This window comes from Macadamia integrifolia, chromosome 8 (assembly GCF_013358625.1).
Source record: "Macadamia integrifolia cultivar HAES 741 chromosome 8, SCU_Mint_v3, whole genome shotgun sequence".
NCBI classification, from domain to species: domain Eukaryota; kingdom Viridiplantae; phylum Streptophyta; class Magnoliopsida; order Proteales; family Proteaceae; genus Macadamia; species Macadamia integrifolia.
In genome coordinates, this window is record NC_056564.1 from 20,043,947 (window position 1) to 20,063,767 (window position 19,821).

Consider the following 19,821-nt stretch of genomic DNA (forward strand, 5'->3'; position numbering starts at 1 on the left):
CTCTTACTTGTAAACCTCCCAACCGTGTAAGCCAAGCATGCAGAAGGACCATGCTAGCTTGTCTGGGCAAATATTGTTCCTTCCCCTTAGAATTGTCCTTGTCCTCAAAGAAAATGAAACTAAGGAAAATAAGGGCCCACTAAGATCCCATATCTTAATAAGGAGAATTCCAATTAATGAAGAAAAAATGGTTATCTCACAACGTGTCGATCTCATTGTAGGGAATGGTATCACCTTGAAGGAAGTGGTGCATGATTTGTATTGATTGGGCTTTTTTTACTTCTTTTTTCTTCTTCTTCGTTGGTTGCTCTAGGTGCACCATTATGGTGGCTTCAGTTGGCAACAACTCAAATGTGTTCATTATTATTTTTTCCTCTGATCTATTTATTTGTGTGAAGAATTTAAATTTCTTAGACAGTGTCAGCATATTTTTCATAATTTCATCAAACAAAGCAAATTGCTTACTTGAATATCATGAATCTTGTTGAAATTTTGCTCCATAGCATGGATTTGGTGATTCTGATACCATATGACACGTATATAGATATGAGTAGAGGAAAATAGGGAATAAAAGAAAAAAACAAATATGCAAATAAACGCAATATATGAGAGAAAATAGGGTGCTTTGACTTTACAAACAAAGCTTGACGTCTTGGCTTGGGTGTGGAAACTTAACTCATCTTTTTTAGAGATAATTTTGGGATTTCAAAACTTACTTTATTCTTTATGATTCATCAATAAATACATGTAAAATTGTAATTATCACAATTACTCACTTTCCACTCATACAACTTCTCCTACACTTTCTCGCTTCAACCCATCCCAATACTAATAATAATCAATTCTAACTAGTTATACAATTCTCACAACTAATAAACTATAAATAACTGACCACGACGTACATTAATTACAACTTCCATAATATAATGCATCAATGCCCATTCAGCCACATAAATAACCTCTTGCATATAAAACTCTCAACTAGGTAAGCCATACATGTTTCAAAAAAAAAAAAAAAAAAAAAAGCTTTTCCAGGCATGTATCAAATTGGTAGGTTAGCACATTTCAATTAATTATAACTTAAAATTTTAAAAGGAGAAGAGAACACTGGCTTTCCAAGATGGCATGCCTACTACTGAATTTCTAAATCAAACAAACATTTGTCACATATTGGAGGCGTCAGAATTTTAGTACAAGTAGGATCAAAAGGAACTTCGATGTTTCAACCCGAATAAAATAAGCAAAATTAGAAGTTTCAAAACATTCAATGAAAATTGATACATATTTATTAAATAAAAATAAATAAATAAAGCAATCCTTGAAAAAATATGTGATTGAATTTGAATTTGAATTTGAATTTGAATTTGTCAGAATACAAAATATGTCTAATGAACGATGGGGTGAAATTATACTAAATAACAAAAAATTGATAATTTACATCAAACAAAGCAATAGCAAAAAATAATTAAGCCAAACTTTAAGGTCTAGATTGGGTCCAACCGATTCTAACCCAAATCAATCAAAAATAGGCCAGAACCGATTGGGATTAACCAATCTCTGAACCGAATTGGCCAAATCAACTTATCCAATTCCTTTTTTGAATTGGATTGCAATTCATATTCCAATCTTGATCCTTGAAATTGTGGGGTGTATGAACTACCAAGATGATACGTATGAAGGTATGCCATTGCCAATACATTCAAAAGTTCTCCCAACACCAAAAGTACGTTAACACATTCTCTTCTCCTCCCCCCATGAAGTAACCATAAGGGAGAATGTTGTGACTTGGTGGTCAAGCGACCGAAACAGCCTCTCAGCATTCTCAAGGTAAGGCTATGAGTTCTTGCCTCCTCGGACCTCACACATGTGAGAGCTTCGTACACCAGGCATGTACATCCTTAAAAGACTATTCTCTTGACTTTCATTGATCCGTTTTTAATCTAGTAAAAAGACGCCTTTGCCCCCGATAGCTTGCCCCAGTTATCTAGGCATGGTAGAACATAGATGGATAAGAATCTCGCACTGAAGAAAAAAAAGAGGAAAGAACACTAATTGATCCTGTGCTCCTGTGCCCATACACATGGGCAGTGAAATAACTCAAACCAGATCTTTTCAAGTGCAACCAATGCTCATCCAACAGGGCAGGGGTGCATCTCCGGTTCTACCAACTGTCCATTGTGCATTAATCACATTGGAGAGGATCCAGGTCCGAAATAACTACCTCCCCCACCCCTCTTTTGGATGCCTCAGTGCATGCTCCCATTGGCCCTGCACTGGTAGGGCTGGCTCCTCTCATGAGCAGTGATTGGTCAGGTCAACCCATAATTACTTTGGCGATCGACATGTGTCCAAGCAGTGATCCAACAGCTATGCCTTTACCTATTAGAACAGAGACACCGCACCAAGAGCCGTTGGATCACCTTTTGGACACGTGTCGATCACCTAAGTAGGACACGTGTCGATCACCTAAGTATCTATGGGCAAGAGTTGGTAATCACCGCTTAGGAAAGGAACCCAATCTTCAAGTTTGAAAAGAAGCTCTTATCCCCCCCGCCATCGCATTCACTTTCAGTTAGTCTTTGATGATTTTCAGATGGGTTTACTTTTTGCGTTCTCAGCTTTTGGTTTTCGAATTACATTATCTATTTGTTTGGGTGAATCTCTGTTTCCCCTCTTTATCACTAATGGGTTTCGTTCAGCTTCTCTTTTCGGAGTATGATTTTGAGAATTAGGAGCTGTGTTGGGTCAAATGTACGAATCCAGGTTTTTGGGTTTTAAGTTGAAGACCCTTGTCGGATTAAGTGTACGATTTTGATTCTTTGCTTTTGATTTGGTGGGAAATTACAATTTTCGAAACTGAAGTTTGGGTTTTGAAATCGTTCAGTTTTCTCAATTATGGGATTGATTGCGGTGTTCTATTCTGTTCTTACTGATTTATTGTGAAAATTTTGATTTTACAATCCTTTTTTTTTTTTTTCCCAACACTAATTTCTCTCCTGAATTTTTGGAAGGTTATGAGTGATCCAGGCTGTAACAAGAACAGTTTTTTTCTCCCTCCAAATTCAGGAAAGGAAAAGGTTTATTTTGGACGAGATTCCCTTTATGATACCAACGTAAAAATAGTTTATGTTAGCTGTTTCTCTGTCTTGTTCTTGAGAGACTGCAATTCAAATACTGAGAAGGAATCAACGAAACCCTTTTCTTATTAGAACCTTTTCTCTATTTTTAGTTATTGGAGACTGCAAATTTACAAGGGATCGATTTTGGGTTTCAAACGCATTTGCTAATTGTTCTCTCTTCTTTCCAGATTTTTCTGTGGGGCTGAGAGGATTCGGTTCTGGGCTGAATCCTCTTGTTGCCCACATTTATTTTTTCCTGAAAAATGGATATCAGTAATGAAGCAAGAGTTGATCGATTCTCCATCGGTCCTTCTACAATCATTGGTAGGACAATTGCTTTCAGAATCTTGTTTTGCAAATCCATCTCAAATCTTAGGCAACAGATTTTCCATGTTCTGTGGGATCAGTTCTGTCGATTGAAGGACTCTGTGATTCCGGTGATCTCCTGGTTTAATCCCCAAAATCCACAGGGGATATTGGCAATGGTGATACTCATAGGTTTCCTGTTGAACAGATACACAGATATTAAAATGAAAGCTGAATTGGCCTACCGGAGGAAATTTTGGAGGAATATGATGAAAGTTGCTTTGAATTATGATGAATGGGTTCATACAGCTAAGATGCTTGATAAGGAGACCCCAAAAAAGAATGAATCTGATCTTTATGATGAGGAACTTGTGAGGAATAAGCTGCAAGAACTTCGCCTCCGTCGTGAGGATGGGTCTCTCAGAGATATAATCTTCTGTATGCGTGCAGATTTGGTTAGAAATCTAGGTAATATGTGCAACCCAGAGCTTCACAAGGGTAGGCTTCAGGTGCCCAAGCTTATAAAGGAGTACATCAATGAAGTTTCAACTCAATTGAGAATGGTTTGTGACTCAGATTCTGACGAGCTGGTCTTAGAAGAGAAGCTATCATTCATGCTAGAAACAAGACATGCCTTTGGGAGGACAGCATTGCTTTTGAGTGGTGGTGCATCTCTGGGTGCGTTTCATGTGGGTGTGGTTAAGACACTGATAGAACACAAGCTTTTGCCTCGGATAATTGCAGGTTCAAGTGTGGGATCCATCATGTGTGCCATTGTTGCCACGAGGACTTGGCCTGAACTCCAAAGTTTTTTTGAAAATTATTGGCATTCATTACAGTTCTTCGATCAAATGGGTGGGATTTTTACAGTTGTTAAGAGAATTATGACACAAGGTGCTGTTCATGATATTAGTCAGTTGCAGAAGCTATTGAGACATCTCACAAGTAACCTAACCTTCCAAGAGGCTTTTGACATGACTGGTCGAATTCTTGGGATCACTGTTTGCTCCCCTAGGAAGCATGAGCCCCCTAGATGCTTGAATTACTTGACATCACCTCATGTTGTCATATGGAGTGCTGTGACTGCTTCTTGTGCATTCCCTGGATTGTTTGAAGCTCAGGAGTTGATGGCAAAGGATAGAAGAGGTGAGATTGTTCCTTATCACCCACCATTTCAGTTCAGTCCCGAAGAAGGTTCTGATGCACACACGCGCAGGTGGAGAGATGGTAGCTTGGAAAGTGATTTACCTATGATGCAGCTGAAGGAGCTGTTCAATGTCAACCATTTCATTGTCAGTCAGGCAAATCCTCACATTTCACCATTATTGAGGCTAAAGGAGCTCGTGAGAGCATATGGAGGCAACTTTGCTGCCAAGGTACTAACCACTGATGTTTCTTGCGGAAAATATATCTAAGCCATTTAGAACTGTCTCAGAGATCCAGGAACAGCTGCATTTTTCCCCCTCCTACTTGTATCTGATATATGTTTAGAAGCCATATGTATGAGTATTCTTTACACTGGTGCATCATGAGTTTACTATGTCTGTGACATGTTATGATTCTGTAAGCAATCTGTGATGCATGGAGAAACTCCTTTGGTTGTTCTTGAGGATGCCACAACATGATACAAATGCCCGTCGGTAATGTGAAGCCACACCTCAAGCAATGCTTTTGCCTAGGTTAATCTCAAAATCATGTAGCTTGAACGATCTTTAATTCTTTATCAATTGGACCATTGCCTGTATCATTTTGACCATTACAGCTGTTCCTTGTGAATGACATTCTCATGAAGTATAGAATGTTGTGTGCCTTGGATGTGTCAGTTTTGCCGTGCATGTAAAGTATCAGATGCTATGTTCTCTATCCTGCATACTAATATCTGGAATTGTATCAACTGAGCCAGAATCTGATCCACATCTTCGTTCTCGGGCATTTAATTCTTTAATTTTCCATGCAGCTTGCTCAACTTGCCGAGATGGAGGTGAAGCACAGATGCAACCAGGTGCTTGAACTTGGTTTCCCACTTGGTGGGATTGCCAAGCTTTTTGCTCAAGATTGGGAGGGTCATGTCACGGTCGTGATGCCCGCAACTCTTGCTCAGGTAGGTACAAGATCATTCTATCTGATGCAAAATGTAGTGGCATTTTTATGAACTGCAGTATTTGGATCAAATCTAGTTAATCTTTGCATCCCATATTTGAATTCTGTATCAGTATTCAAAAATTATTCAGAACCCATCTTATTTGGAGCTGCAAAACGCTGCTAACCAGGGCAGGAGGTGCATTTGGGAGAAGCTTTCCGCCATAAAGGCTAACTGTGGTATTGAACTTGCACTGGATGAATGTGTAGCAATTCTCAATCACATGCGTAGACGCAAAAGGAGTGCTAAGAGGGCTACTGCATCACATGGATCAACTAGTACAGTTAAATTTAGTGCTTCTAAAAGGATTCCCTCCTGGAACTGCATTGCACGAGAGAACTCAACAGGTTCCCTCGACGAAGATGCCCTTTCAGATGGTACCGGCTCATCTCACCAAGGTTTTGGTGGACATATTGGAGTGAATTCTGGCCGGGACTTCAGGCGTAACATGCATGACGGTAGTGATAGTGAATCAGAGAATGTAGAACTCAATTCTTGGACAAAATCAGGTGGGCCCTTGATGAGGACGAATTCAGCAAATAAGTTCATTGACTTCATCCAAAATTTGGATGTTGAGGCCGAATCGAGCAAGTCCCAGATAAGGGAAGATGAGGTCAAAGGGTGGGTGGTTAAAACAACACTAGATAGAACTGAGAACATAGAACTTGAACAACGGGATGTCGCTAATCATAGACTTGCAGCTACTTCTAGCATCACGCTGAATGAAGGAGACCTGTTGCAGCCCGAAAGTGTACATAATGGGATTGTACTCAATGTTGTGAAGAGGGAAGAACTCGCTCATGGGATTAATGGTTCTGAATATTTCCAAAATTCATCTCAGATCCCAGTTGATTGTGTGGAAGTTGAAAGTCTATGCAAGGAAATGTATGAAAGCTCCGCATCTGAAAATGGTGACAACAATGAAACTATCTACAGCTGCGAGTCTGATATGGCTCCACCTAATTCTGAGGATCATTCAGTCTCAGAAGATGGTAAATTGGAAGTTTCGGAAAGCTGAGGGATTCAATTTGTGCAATTTGGTATTCTATTTCTATAAGTAATACAATTTGGGGGCAGACAGCACCCTTCTTGAACCAAAGATGATGTGACATGCACCTGCAAAGTTCAAGTTCAAGCTGCCAATGTTAGGGTACTACTACTGCAATATTGCTTTAGGCACTATAAGTCTCCTTGATTCTAAATAGAATATACATGAGGCTGCTTAGTGCGCGCAAAATAATACTACTACGGATTGTCACTGTGTTGTAATTTTATCATTTGTATTTCATTGTGAAGTAAAGCCCTTGTAAATCTACTAAAAAAAAAAACCCCTTGTAAAGGTAAACCAAGCACACACACACACACACACACACACACACACATGTTAACGTGGTCTTCCCACGGCACCCTGTGCTCTGTCAACGATAAAAAAAAATGAAATTTGAGTCTGTCATGAATTAATATCTTTCAGGTGATTAAACATCATTGCATCAGTTTTTCCAACAAATTACCAGAATTTGGACTTGCTCACAGTTATGGTTTCTTTTCTACTGTTTAAGGTGAGGCCATTGAAGCCAAATTACTGGGGACTTTGTTAACATTAATCCAAAAAATGTTCAGAATTTCAAAATTGTAGCTGACTGCACAACATAAATATCTGCACTAAAGATATGTGCGGATAAAGATACAATCCTTGTAAAAATCTAATATTCAGCTTCAAAATGGTTCTGAAAATTAGAGGAAAGAGAAACAGTAACTCACAAGACTATTATGTCCACACCAGCAGCAGTGAAAAGATGGCACAAAAAATAGGCAGGTCAAATTCTGGCTCTGGTAGTACAGCAAAATCCAAAACCTGCAAAAATAAATTAAAGAAATGTAGGACCAGAGAACAAGGGGGTGGAGAGAGAGAGAGAGAATTAAGAATGAGCAACTCACAAGAGATTCAGAATACAAATGTGAAAGCTAGAACAAATTATGTTAGGAAAGGAACAGGCCTCAACAACGAATGATATTCAACATTGACCTTTTCTGTAAAAATGTGCTGACAAGAATATGAATGAATGAATCCCATGCACAAAATCCTAAACAAAGAACAATCAATGGCCGACAAGGAAGTTAGCTTATCCACCACTTATTGTTTAATACAGCATGATTCATTATCAAAAATAGGCATGCCACTACTGAAAACGACCGTTCGCATTTCAATGAGACTTACCAACAACAAACTCAGCATTATCCCAACTAAATGTGATCCGGCTACATGAATCTGAGCAAATATATATATATATATATATTAAAAATAATAGTAAAAAGAAAAGAACATTGCAACAACTCAGCGATATACCACCTAAATGGGGTCGGCTGCATGTATTCTTGCCCTCCGAACAGCTCTATTCGAGGTCATATTTGAGTCAAGACTTAAACTATGCATGGCTTCCTCACTACTTCTCTTAAAGTCATTTTAGGCTTCCCCCAACTCTTTTAGTCCCTTCAATCAGAATCAGATCACTCATCCACACTTCTGCATCCCAAGGCCTCCGTTGAACATGACCATGCTACCTCAAACAACTTTCTTGAAGTTTATCATGTGTTGGGGCAACCCCCAAATCAACTCTAATATGGTCATTCCTTACTTTATCCATAGTTGTCAATGGCGTCCCATCGGCAAATCTAGTATAGGTCGGTACTACGATTTGTGTGGGTCACAAATGGCGGCTGCCATAATAGGATAGGCGTCGTTGTAGACGCTATATCACACCTGATACACTAGGCGATCGATTTTTTGTATTTGGTTTTTTTTTTTTTTAACAATATTCTCTTTCTTAGATTTTTATTGGCAAGTGAAAGATAAAAAAAGAACAAAAGCCCTCGACCAGTCGACCTCTCATTCTCTCAAAGTCTCAACTGGAAATCCTCAAAACTGAAAACCCTCGACTGAAAAGTGAACCCTCAATCCTTCTTTGCTGCGTGATTGCGTCTTCTTCTTCTTCTTCTTCGTCTACGTCGGTTTCTCCTTCTCCTTCTGTTTCTCCTTCGCCTTCTTCTTCTTCTTCTTCTTCTTCTTTACTTCTGTTTCTGCTTCTCTTTCTCCTTCTTCTTCTTCTTCAGTTCTGCTCTTCATCTGTGAGACTGCGACTGCGATTCTGCTTCTCTTTCTCCTTCTACTCCTCCTCCTCCTCCTTCTTCTTCTCTCCTTCTGCTTCTGTTTCTGCTTCTCTTTATCCTTCTTCTCTGTTTCTCCCTCTGCTTCTGTTTCTGCTGCTGTTTCTCCTTCTCTATCTCTGCTTCTCTTTCTCCTTCTTGGCTTTTTCTCTGTTTCTGCATATACATTGATTCTGATTCTAATGTAATTTGATGGACCTGGTAAATTTTAGTCCTTGTACTCTTGTACCAAAAAATAAAAGATATAAAATTAGTCCATGGATCTCATAGTTCTTCGATGGATTGCACAAACAAATGGGCACACCATACGCATACAGACAGATGCATCTTTTAAATGCCAATAGATTCTTCATTAGATATGCAAATGTTTCAGTCAAAGGTTAGCCTTTTATTTTTTAGTTATGTAACTTCATGTACCTGTTGATTTTTTTTGACTTGATGACTTGATGTATAACTGTACAAGTCAATACTTCATATTGATTTTTGATGACATGATATGGCTATGTTGATTTTTGATGATTTGATGTCGTTTAATATTGGTTTTATATGTTATAAGGTATATATTGTAGGCTTGTAGCATGCTAAATAACTTTAGAAAATTGAGGAAATAAAAAGTAGCATACTAAACAACTTTAGAAAATAAGGAAAATAAAAAATAACATATAAGCTATTTGATGGCCATAGCAACGCCATAACGGGCGATTCATCGCCAAATCGATTAGCCACCCCTCCACCGCCTTGGATCGCCATGACGCCGTAACAACTATGACTCTATCCTTACTAGTTTTTTCCGCACATCCATCTCAACATCCTCTTCTCTACTACACTTAATTTATCCATATGATGCTTCTTAACTGCCCAACATGCTGCCCATAAACCATTGTACAACATTTGCATTTGTATGAAAGAAGTGAGGTGAAACTTACACTACAAGAAGATTAAAAACTACTGAGGTAAGGACTTGATGAAGTTAATGGACATCCAGAAATACAGGGTCTTGTGAAACCACCCTAGTGTGAAGAGCCAGATGATTAGGGTACAAATGTACGATACATCTCAAGAACTATAGAGCTTTTCCACCCGATTATAGAAGACCATTCTGTCAGAAAGTTCTGCATAGTTAAGTGTATTTGGTATTTCCAGGATCTGATGAAGCTCTAGATCAACATTCAGGAGTTTTCTACAATTTTTCTCAAAACTCAAAAATAAATAAATAAATCCGCATGGATACCAATAGGAAAGTAGAAGTAAACAACAACAGGATTCTACAATAACCTAAAGTAGTTTTAATTTAATTCTATAATATAGGGAAGTTGGGGAGAGAAGAAATCTCGTCAAGTTGAAGAGACTATGCTGCAGAGCAGAACAAACTGCACAAGAAAAATCTTGGCAATATAATCACATTGGATTAAGATCAAATAAAAGCATCAAAACACAGGTAACTATTACCTACATTCCTTCACTCCCTGGTCAAACCACAGAGGAGCCTAATCTTGGGAGCTTGGAATGATAGCATCTGAAGCTTTGACTGTCCATCCATGACCTTCAAGAAACTGATTTTTTCCTGAAGAAACAAAAACAAGATAGAACAAGGAATCAAAGAAGATCATTGTCAAAGCAAACACCAAAGAAAAACGAAGAAAAGCAAAATAGATTCACGCAAGACACAGATTAAACGAGGTTCACACAACGATGTGGCGTGTTCGGTCGAAAAAGAAGATGATTCACTATGTTGGAAGAAAGGTTACAATGGAGATATCTCTATAACACCCAAAGCACAGAAAGAAGCTCTCTCCCCGAAACCCAAACACGAAAATCCCAAAATCCCACTTATCACATAACAATACAATAGTAAAAATATATACTCCTTCAAGTCGGGTCGATCCATCGGTCACAGTTAGTTGGGTCGTACCGTATATATACTGTTTGGAGGACAATGATACATGCCCTCTGCTACCATCACAGACCTTAGAAAAAATCTCATCCAGGTATTGCCACCAAAAATATGTCGGATCAGGTCATAAGAATCATAGAACCTCATAGGGACATCAATGGACTTCCTAATTTAATAATGTACTTTGTGATTCATATCATTGGGTAGATGACAAAGTAAAGATTCAAAAAGTGCTAAAGACAATTAAGCAGTGGAAATATACCACATGCTCCTGAGTTATGCGAAAAGCAAACCTTTAAGAATATTTCACTCCTTCAATCTATAAAAAAAGACCAAACTCCCATTCCATTTAAGGGGAAAAAGCCTCACAACCTAAATTTAGCACACGAAAAAATTAACCATTGTTTTTTCAGAAACCTGGGGATTAGCTTCCTATTAAATTTCATGGAAAGGGAGTTAACAAAATGAAAACCAAGTCCCCTCCTCTTAGTTAAAACTTTGAAAGAAGAGAAATGAAAACAACAGAAAATTTGAAGTGTCCCAACTCCCAAGTAGATTTCTAAGAGAAGCTAGTCAAAGAAATTTCCATGTAGTTTCCACTGACCATATCCACAAATTGGTAGCTTCTCCTTAAGCCACTAAAAATGGAAAGAAGCCTCAGGTATGAAACCTAGAAACATTTTTTTAAATCTCATAGATGACAAACAATCAATAATTATATTCTAGCTCTGTGTCACCACAAAATTTTACTTATGAGAATATGCAACCACAAAGGTAATCTGAAGCAAAGGCTGAAAAAAAATCTTAATTTGTCCCAGCAAAAAATGAAAAACTAGATTGAATACCACTCTGATTGGCTCTCCTACTGTCATAGTAAAGCAAGAATAAGCTCTCAAGTCAGACAACAACCATCGAATGGAACCCATCCCACTTGTTCAACATTTCAACTCAGATGTAAGCACAACAACAACCCACTCCTGCAATCCCAAAACAAATTATAGCAGCGAAAGAAAATGGAGAAGCCATTTACATCCCACCAACCCCCACAAAGTTTTCAAACTGGTCGGATGTCAATTTTGTAACTTCTCCAGTCCACTCAACATAGAGCTAGACACTATTTTTTTAGCGACACTTGCTTGACTTGATCTGTATTCTAAGCTTATTGGTTTCTGCAAGGTAATCTTGAGTTATCCATTAATCTAACCAGTAACTCATTTTGAATTGAACTTTGGAATCAAAACAGGGTACCCAAGTGAAGAAACTGATGGCTGAAAAAGCTTCCACCATTTTAAAAAGTATCATGTGAATTAAGCAAAGGACAAACTCCATTGAACTAAATAATCCGAGGAATCAGAAAAGATTCGGAATTTCTAAGGAAAAAACCAAAGCAGAAACACAGAAAGGGAAGAAGAGAAGACCCAACTGACCTTCAAAGTCGAGGGCTAGGGAATCGAATGGTTTCGACATTGTGCTTCTAGAATTTCTCGTAAGAAAGGCAGAGACCACCATTGAATATCTTTGTCTTCTCCTCAATGGAGCTCTTATTTTGAACTCAATGTTTCAAAACCTCTGCCATGAGAAATCTGTTGCTGGGCTTTCACTGAAACTAAGAGTGAGGGATCCCATGGAATCCTCTACAGCGTCCAGACTCCATACTCCAGACTCCAGAGCTTTGCTAGGTTCAAAAATCTTAGTTTGGGTTCCTATAGTTTGAGATAATCGAAAACCAGCCGTTCAAACCGAATCGAATCGGTTTGGTTTTGAAAAGTGATCATTCAGCTTGGTTCGATCTCGGTTTTAGACTAAAATCTATTGGTTTAAAATAAATCAAAACGAAAAAAATGCAAATGGAAGAGGGTTCCTTAACAGGTAGTGTCGCCGGACATCAGCTAGTACTAGTAGATGCATTAATAGGAGATGGATTTCTGCCTTGTATGAAAGTTGGAGCATTGATTTCACCCCTCCCCCTTCTAAGCATAGGGGTCATGTTGCCTTCAAGGATTCTTTTTCTCAATATTAATCTTATAAAATAAAACCAAATTTGTAATTTCTATTAAATCTTACAATAATGTTTTTTTTGATATTGATATAATCTCACATCAGTTGTGGGTGACTCGATGATCATGTATAAGAGTCACAAGAGACCACACTTGGAGCCAATTGGTTTTAAGATTGAAGTTTTAACCTAGTATCAAAGCTGGTACGTTAGGCATCTGTCGATGATAGGCTCCTTACTCGAGCCAAAAAGACAAAGCCATAAGAGGCCTGCACGTAAGGGAGAGTACTGAGATAGTCCCATATCAATTGTGGGTGACTCGACGATCATGAATAAGAGCCACAAGAGGCCATTCACTTCAAGCCAATTAGTTTTAAGATGGAAATTTTAACAGTTGATTTTGTGTTGAATTACATTTTTTTTTTTTTTTTTTTTTTTTTGAGTATGTAAAAATGGTTGAAAGGTTGATATTGTGAGACTATATATTCATTAGATTGTTATTTCCTCCTCAAAATTATTTCTTTTAGTAGGTTTGAATTGGACTTGAATTGAAGTACTAATAACATGTACTAACCATGGATTTAGTTCTCGGTATCGGTATCGGTACGATCTCTGTCAATATCGATTCGATTCAAATCAATATCAGAGAGAATCAATGGGTATGGATCATTTTTGCCTCTTGCTTTTCAGAAAAAAGTACTTTTTTTTTTACTATTTTACCCCTGAAACAATACAAGTAATTGATCCAAATCGGTCACGATCGGGGATCAGTCTCAGTCGATACGTATGCCAAAATGATATGGCCGATACGGCTAATACAATACCGATACTTGAAACCATGGTACTAACCGAATGAAATTGAATACAGAAATTAATTCAGTTTCTGATTTTGAAGATATAATTTTTTTTCGATTTGTACATATTAATCTTGAATTGAATTAAATAAAAAAAAAAAAAAGAGAGAGAAATCAAGCCCTAACTAGCCATTTGTTCATGATCAATTCCATCAATCGAATTCGATTTTTATGAATAATGCTTCACCCACAGGTTATTTAGCCTGAGAAGTGAAGGAATTCAGTCATGGATGGATTTAAACATCTTTGTTTGATCAACTAGTCTATTTTATTTAAGCCTAATTAGTCTCCATCATTTTAAGGCATTTTTTTTCCATCTGTTCAGGTAATCAAGCATCATAGGCTAGGTATAAATACATTTCTATTTGATTGGTCGGTCGATATTCAATTCATAATTGGGCTCCAAATAATTAAGATAATTGAATTATAATCAGGATTTAAATGGGCCAATTGATTAATTGGGCCATAAATGGTCCTTAAACGGACTATAAATGAAGTACATAGACTTAAACAGATTAATCAAGCTAAAATGGTCTATTATTGGTCAAACAATATTTGCTTGTCCCAATTTGGTGACCATCGAGCTAAAATCTTGCATAGGAATCGTTCAATTATTAATTAATCAATACTTGAACCCAATACATTTACTAATCGATCGAGAACCTCAGGTTTCAATCAGTCAGTTGAAATCCGGCCTATCTATGGAGGCCAACTTTTGACACCCCTATTGTGTCTATGCTATTCAAAGTGTCGTGGGCTCATCTCCTAGTGAAGTAGGCTATTAGGGATAATTTAACTATCCCATTTGTAGTGCTTAGTGCGACTTTTGTTTCTTTTGGCTTTTTCTCATTATTTCTTACTATAAAAGGGAATAGACTAGAAAAATAAGTAATTTTCATTCCTTAGGATCAAACATTAAACAAAAGAAACAAAACACTTAATATTACCAATAAAAAAAAAAAAAGATAACGGTGTATCTTAAATGGGAAAACCATGGAAAATTAATAATATAACATACCCCTCCACTCCCCAAGTGGCATTAGTATATAAGCTTCTAATACTTGTAGTTGGTAGCTCTATGTACAAATTGACTTGGGGTGTATATTTATTTTTCTAAGTTGACTTGGGAATCATTATGTAATTCTCTATGCCAAGCTAATGGTAGGACAGAAGTGGATATCGCATGATTCATACACAAGGGGTTTATATGTCAAGAAAGAGAAAGAGTGTGAAATGACATGACACCACCATCGTGACCTTTGTTAACTCATATTATAATTTGAATAGTTCAAATATTTTTTTTAATCCGTTAATATTAAAAAAGAGAAAAAAAAAAATAATGAAATTCAAAAGGTCTTAGGAGGATGGGGGAGGCCTATTGTTGCCAATGTCTGGAAATGTGTCCTGCCTTCACCATTCAGCCTATGAAAAAAAATGGTGAATGGGGAGGCCTAAGATATATTTACATGACCAGTCATGGAAATATTTCATGATAGTCTAGCCTTTAAGTGGGATGCAAAGAGAGGAAGAAAAAATGATATATAAGATTCAATTACATGGTCAATAAAATAAGCCACTCCTTGACAATCCAATCTTTGAGCCAAGACAACCAAGGCACACAGCTTTATATGTCAAATGGAAGCTTCTCGATCTTGATTGCCACATACCCAATATGCAATATGAGTTCTCCTTGAGAATTGACCTTTAAGATGAAACAACAACATAGACACCTTCAACAACTAGCATTGGTGTTTCTATTTGACCATTGCACAAATTCAAAACCTCTCCTTGAGAACAAACAAGTGCTTTCTCAGCTCATCAACAACTGGAGAGAACTGAGATCCACTAATGAAAACTCTGTTGATGTCATTATAATGGAACCATGAAGACCAAGCTATGGAGTATGGACCATGGATCTTGGTATCTTCTTAATAATTTCTGATTGATTTCATACGCTTGAGGTAGAATAAGTTAGGGTCTGAGATCCTACGTTTCTCAGAGGATTTCATCCACAAACGTAAAGTTATGGCTGAGTGATATTGTACATCATTATTTAACTATTGCATTGATTTTTCTCATTGCTGATCATATATATATATATATATATATTTAACTTTGAGATTAGGCACAGTTTAAAAGCACATATTTCTTAGGGGTGATTGGGATATAGATATAGGGATCTTATGACACAATCAATAATTCGATTCATTTTCAATGAGAGACCTTGTGTGGCATCTTTTATTAATTAGATACAATGATGGGTTAAAAAAAAAAAAAAAAACACAGTTTAGTGGGAGTATTTCTTTACTTCCATTCCCTTTGTCCTTAGAACATATGGGTCCATGAGTCCATCCCCACAAATGTCCAACCCCACCATCCCTGCTATCCACTAAACAGGGACCCCGTCAAGATCCACGGGCTCCAACTGTTTGCATGTAAAACTCACAAAAGCTACAGAAAGTAAAGCTTCTGTTTTGCCAATACTTTTCAGCTTTTCTTTATGGGTCTAACTGTAAAGGAAGGGGGAAAAAATGTGGTGGAAAAGCTGGGTACGAAAGAGTCACCTAGGCGAAACCAAGACAAAAGGGATACAAGGAAACAAGGCAGAAATTAAGGACCATATGTTTAGATGGGAGGGCAAACCTGCCATATTTGGTTTCTGCCATATGACATGTTACATGTCTTTGAATGTTGCATTTGATGTATTAATTCAACCAAATGGTCTATCATGTGTTGAACGTTTGCTCTCCTACTAGTCCAAAATCCTCTGAAGACTAATTAAGTCTTTTATTCACTTCGATTATTGGGAGAGGATTAGGCACACTACGCGCATGCCACACACTAATGGGCAGCACCCAAAAGGGGCAAGACAGGGCATCACATAGGTGGGAAATGAGATCATTTCAAAAGAGAAAGAGACAGACACAATGCTCACGAATGTGTCACACACAAATGGTGTGCTCAATCTTTATTCTTAATTATTTTATGGGAATATATTTTTTTAGGTGGCATGCATGTACACTATGGATTATGAAATATATTATGCCACTGAAATTGCCGAAGAGACTTGCCACCTGGGAGAATGGTGGATCATGGCATTGAGCTGGAACCAGGGGCTAAGCCATTGGCTATGACACCTTACAAGATGGACCCACTAGAGCTAGAAGAGCTGAGGGTGATGACGCAAAGACTACTTGTGGCCCTTTCCTTCTCGCTTTGCTGTAGCCAAGCTTATTGCTAGCCTATCGGTGTCACCGAATTAGTCTACAACTGCTCGTCGCTTCTGGCCACCTTATTCCATCAATCGAGATCCAAATCAACACCAACAATACCTTACGAAACCCTCGCGGCCAGGCCACCTTGGAAGCTCATAGATAGTACAAATATCTTCTATGTTAGAGATTAGACAAGACTGAAATTTTATGTTAGATAAGCTCTATGGTCTCTTTTTCACATGTAAAGTTTCAACCTAAATGAAGTATCTCAATTGAAAGAATAGAACTTTGAAAACCTAAAAAAGAAATTGGACATTAGGTCCCATTTGTTTGAGCATAAAATGGAGGGGTAAAAAAAAAATGTAAAATTATTTATTCTAAAGATTTTTCTTAGAAGTCACATATATTTATAGAATGGTAGCCCATTATTTTTATGCCCAAAAACTTAAAATGAATCATTAGAAATTAAATATTGGGTATTGTACATCTAAGCAATGCAGCCTTGATTGAAGAGACATGATGGTTATAAAAACAAGGAAGGCTGCCAATATATGAAAGTATATATAATTCAACATGAGTTTGACATTTGGCACAAGATCAATTTGGATAATTTTTTAGATATTCAATAGTTGGAATCTTACATTGGGTGTGTCATTTAAAAAACCCTTTAATCTTACTCTAAATGTGTCAAATTGCATTTGGAGCACGAGTTTGATATGAGCAAGGAAATGGGGTCTAACTTGTCATGTGGTAGAAAGGTTTTCCTAAACTCATGAGGATGGTTCATCTTGTTGGGAATATAATGTCTTGAATTCCATTTGGACAATGTGGATTGCCTTGAAAGGGCGTCAATGAACTGGTGGGTCCATGCGAGGGTTTGAGGCAGTAGCCTTAAGAAAAAATTCTAAGGTTATATGGGTATTTCAGTTTATTTCTTGTATAGAGTTTCGCTATATATTTATAATGAGAGTTCTTTCTCTGTAAGCAATTTGATAAAGATGTGAGGATGAACGTGTTAACCATATTCTCCAATGATACTGAAACAAGATTTCATTTCACCATGGACGTACATAGGCAATCTTTTTGAACCACATAAAAAACTGTGTTCAATGTGTGATTGTTGTTTACAATTTCTACTATTTTCTACTTCGTTTTAGGATTTTGTTTCTACGCATCCATCATGGTTCACAAACCCTTTTAGATTTTTTAGTACCTCTCCCAAAATACCCTCTTAATACCCCACACAAATCTCAAGCCCCCACAGTGAACCATGAAGGAAGCAATGAACCAATTATTATTGGTGTATGCAACTGGTTGGCACTAACAATGGATCATGATCCTCTCCAATTCTTTGAAAGTGCAATTCGGTTCAATTGTATTACAAGATTTGGACATTTGTCCCTAATGACGTGGATGATCCAGTTTCAAAGATAGGATGTCAATAGTTCAGCTGATATCCCAAGGTGGACCGGTTAGAACATAAAAGATAATAATAAATCCTAATTATATATATATATATATATGTGTGTGTGTGTGTGTGCTTCCTACTACGAGATTAATTGTCTACATTGTTTGAAAATTGAAACAAATTCAAATTGTTCAAAAAGAGCTTAGAAAATCTAGCAAAAGGTAAACAATTCCCATGGCCAATGTTCTCTTCCTTGGTTGAACAGGTGTATCAGCACTTTACACTAAATCCAAATGATGACTATAGTGAGCCCGAATTGTTTCACTTCTTATAAAACCATAATTTAAAGTTGCCCTTCTTGCGATACCCCACTCAGAGAGAGAGAGAGAGAGAGAGAGAGAGGGGCCGATCACGCATGCCAAGCAGTGAATGTTTGGTTATGAAGAAATTGGTGGAGTTTCGTGTGGCCTTCGCGTGGTGAGTTCTAAATTGTAATGAAGGTGGGGTATGGATGTTTCTGCTTTATCTCTCTCATTGATGGGTAAGAACAAAGCAAAGTGGTGGGCACCTCATACCATTAATGTAATGAATCTCTTTCAAGCAACAAAGATAGATATATATATCACTTACACCTTACGCCCACGTTCGCTGACGACGCAAGTCAACACTGATCCTTTTTATTGGGTAACCCTCCATCGCTACCTAAAGTTTCTTAGAAAGCAGAATCCATCTCCATCTCTCTCTCTCTCTCTCTCTCTCTCTCTCTCTCTCACACATGCCCGACCTTTCTTTTCGATGGGTTTTAAGTTTCATGGAAACTTTAAAGAGTATATACTTTTGATTTTTCTAACTTTCAGACTACTTTAGTTTCATAATACTTCTCAGAATAATTTATATGGAAAGGGAAGAGGATGGATGCAGCGGCCATCTTAACAGCCCCAACCAATTAGATGTAGTTCCTGCGGTGCCCACGTTGTAAAGAATAAAAAGAATGTTAAATAAAAAATAAAAAGCAAAGGAAAATTCAATATAAAAAAAGAATGGGATTTTTTTTTTTTTTTTTGGCAAATGATTTTCTACTTTGCTTAGAGTAAAGAATTATTTATTCTAGCATGTATAGTTGTGCCACTTAGAAGGGTGATATTGCAATATTTATTAAACTTGTATCAATATTTAGACTAAAATTCAAACATTGAAATCATTCCATGTCCATGAGTGTTTGTATTTGTTTGCAGTCTGTATATTTTGGTATGCATGTACCTTCATAAATTTTTATATAAAAGCTCTATTTTGGTACTTAACCAACTTTATTAGGCTAAAATTTCACACATGAGAAGGTGACCTTAGGAAATCCATCATTGACAAAGTTTCTTTGCTCCAAATCGTGCAATGATGTTTTGGGATGGTATGAACACTCTTATAGCACTTTAGAAGCCATTGAATGAGATTATGCCTCTTGAATAAGTCTACACCAAATAATCTGACTTTAATCATGAAACCCAGGAGTTAATCCTCGGTCAATAAGCTCATGTCGACAATGAATAAACTATAGTCGGCATCGAACTGCAAGAACATGTACATGCAGAATACAAGAATTTTTATCTTGTTGAAGATCTTGTAGTGTTATTTAAAGAGTGAAATGAATAGCCATCTCTATCAAGAACAACTGAGATCCAATGAAAATTTGTGCATAGCTTTTAGTCTTTTTCTTCTTTCTTTCTTTT

At 37.3% G+C, this 19,821-nt stretch overlaps 1 protein-coding gene and 1 long non-coding RNA gene across 2 annotated transcripts; one reads left to right on the top strand and one right to left on the bottom strand.

Moving 5' to 3' along the window:
• The first annotated feature begins 2,586 nt into the window (after positions 1-2,586).
• Positions 2,587-6,893, top strand: LOC122087120 (triacylglycerol lipase SDP1-like). The gene is made up of 3 exons (XM_042656125.1): positions 2,587-4,801; positions 5,383-5,526; positions 5,639-6,893. The coding sequence occupies exons 1-3, from the start codon at positions 3,383-3,385 to the stop codon at positions 6,581-6,583; spliced, it is 2,508 nt and encodes an 835-aa protein (XP_042512059.1). The 5' UTR covers positions 2,587-3,382; the 3' UTR covers positions 6,584-6,893.
• Positions 6,543-12,457, bottom strand: LOC122087121. The gene is made up of 4 exons (XR_006142665.1): positions 12,052-12,457; positions 10,180-10,294; positions 7,327-7,420; positions 6,543-6,681 (listed from the first exon to the last, which is right to left on the bottom strand). It is a non-coding gene; the product is annotated as an uncharacterized LOC122087121 (long non-coding RNA).
• Positions 12,458-19,821: the final 7,364 nt, after the last annotated feature.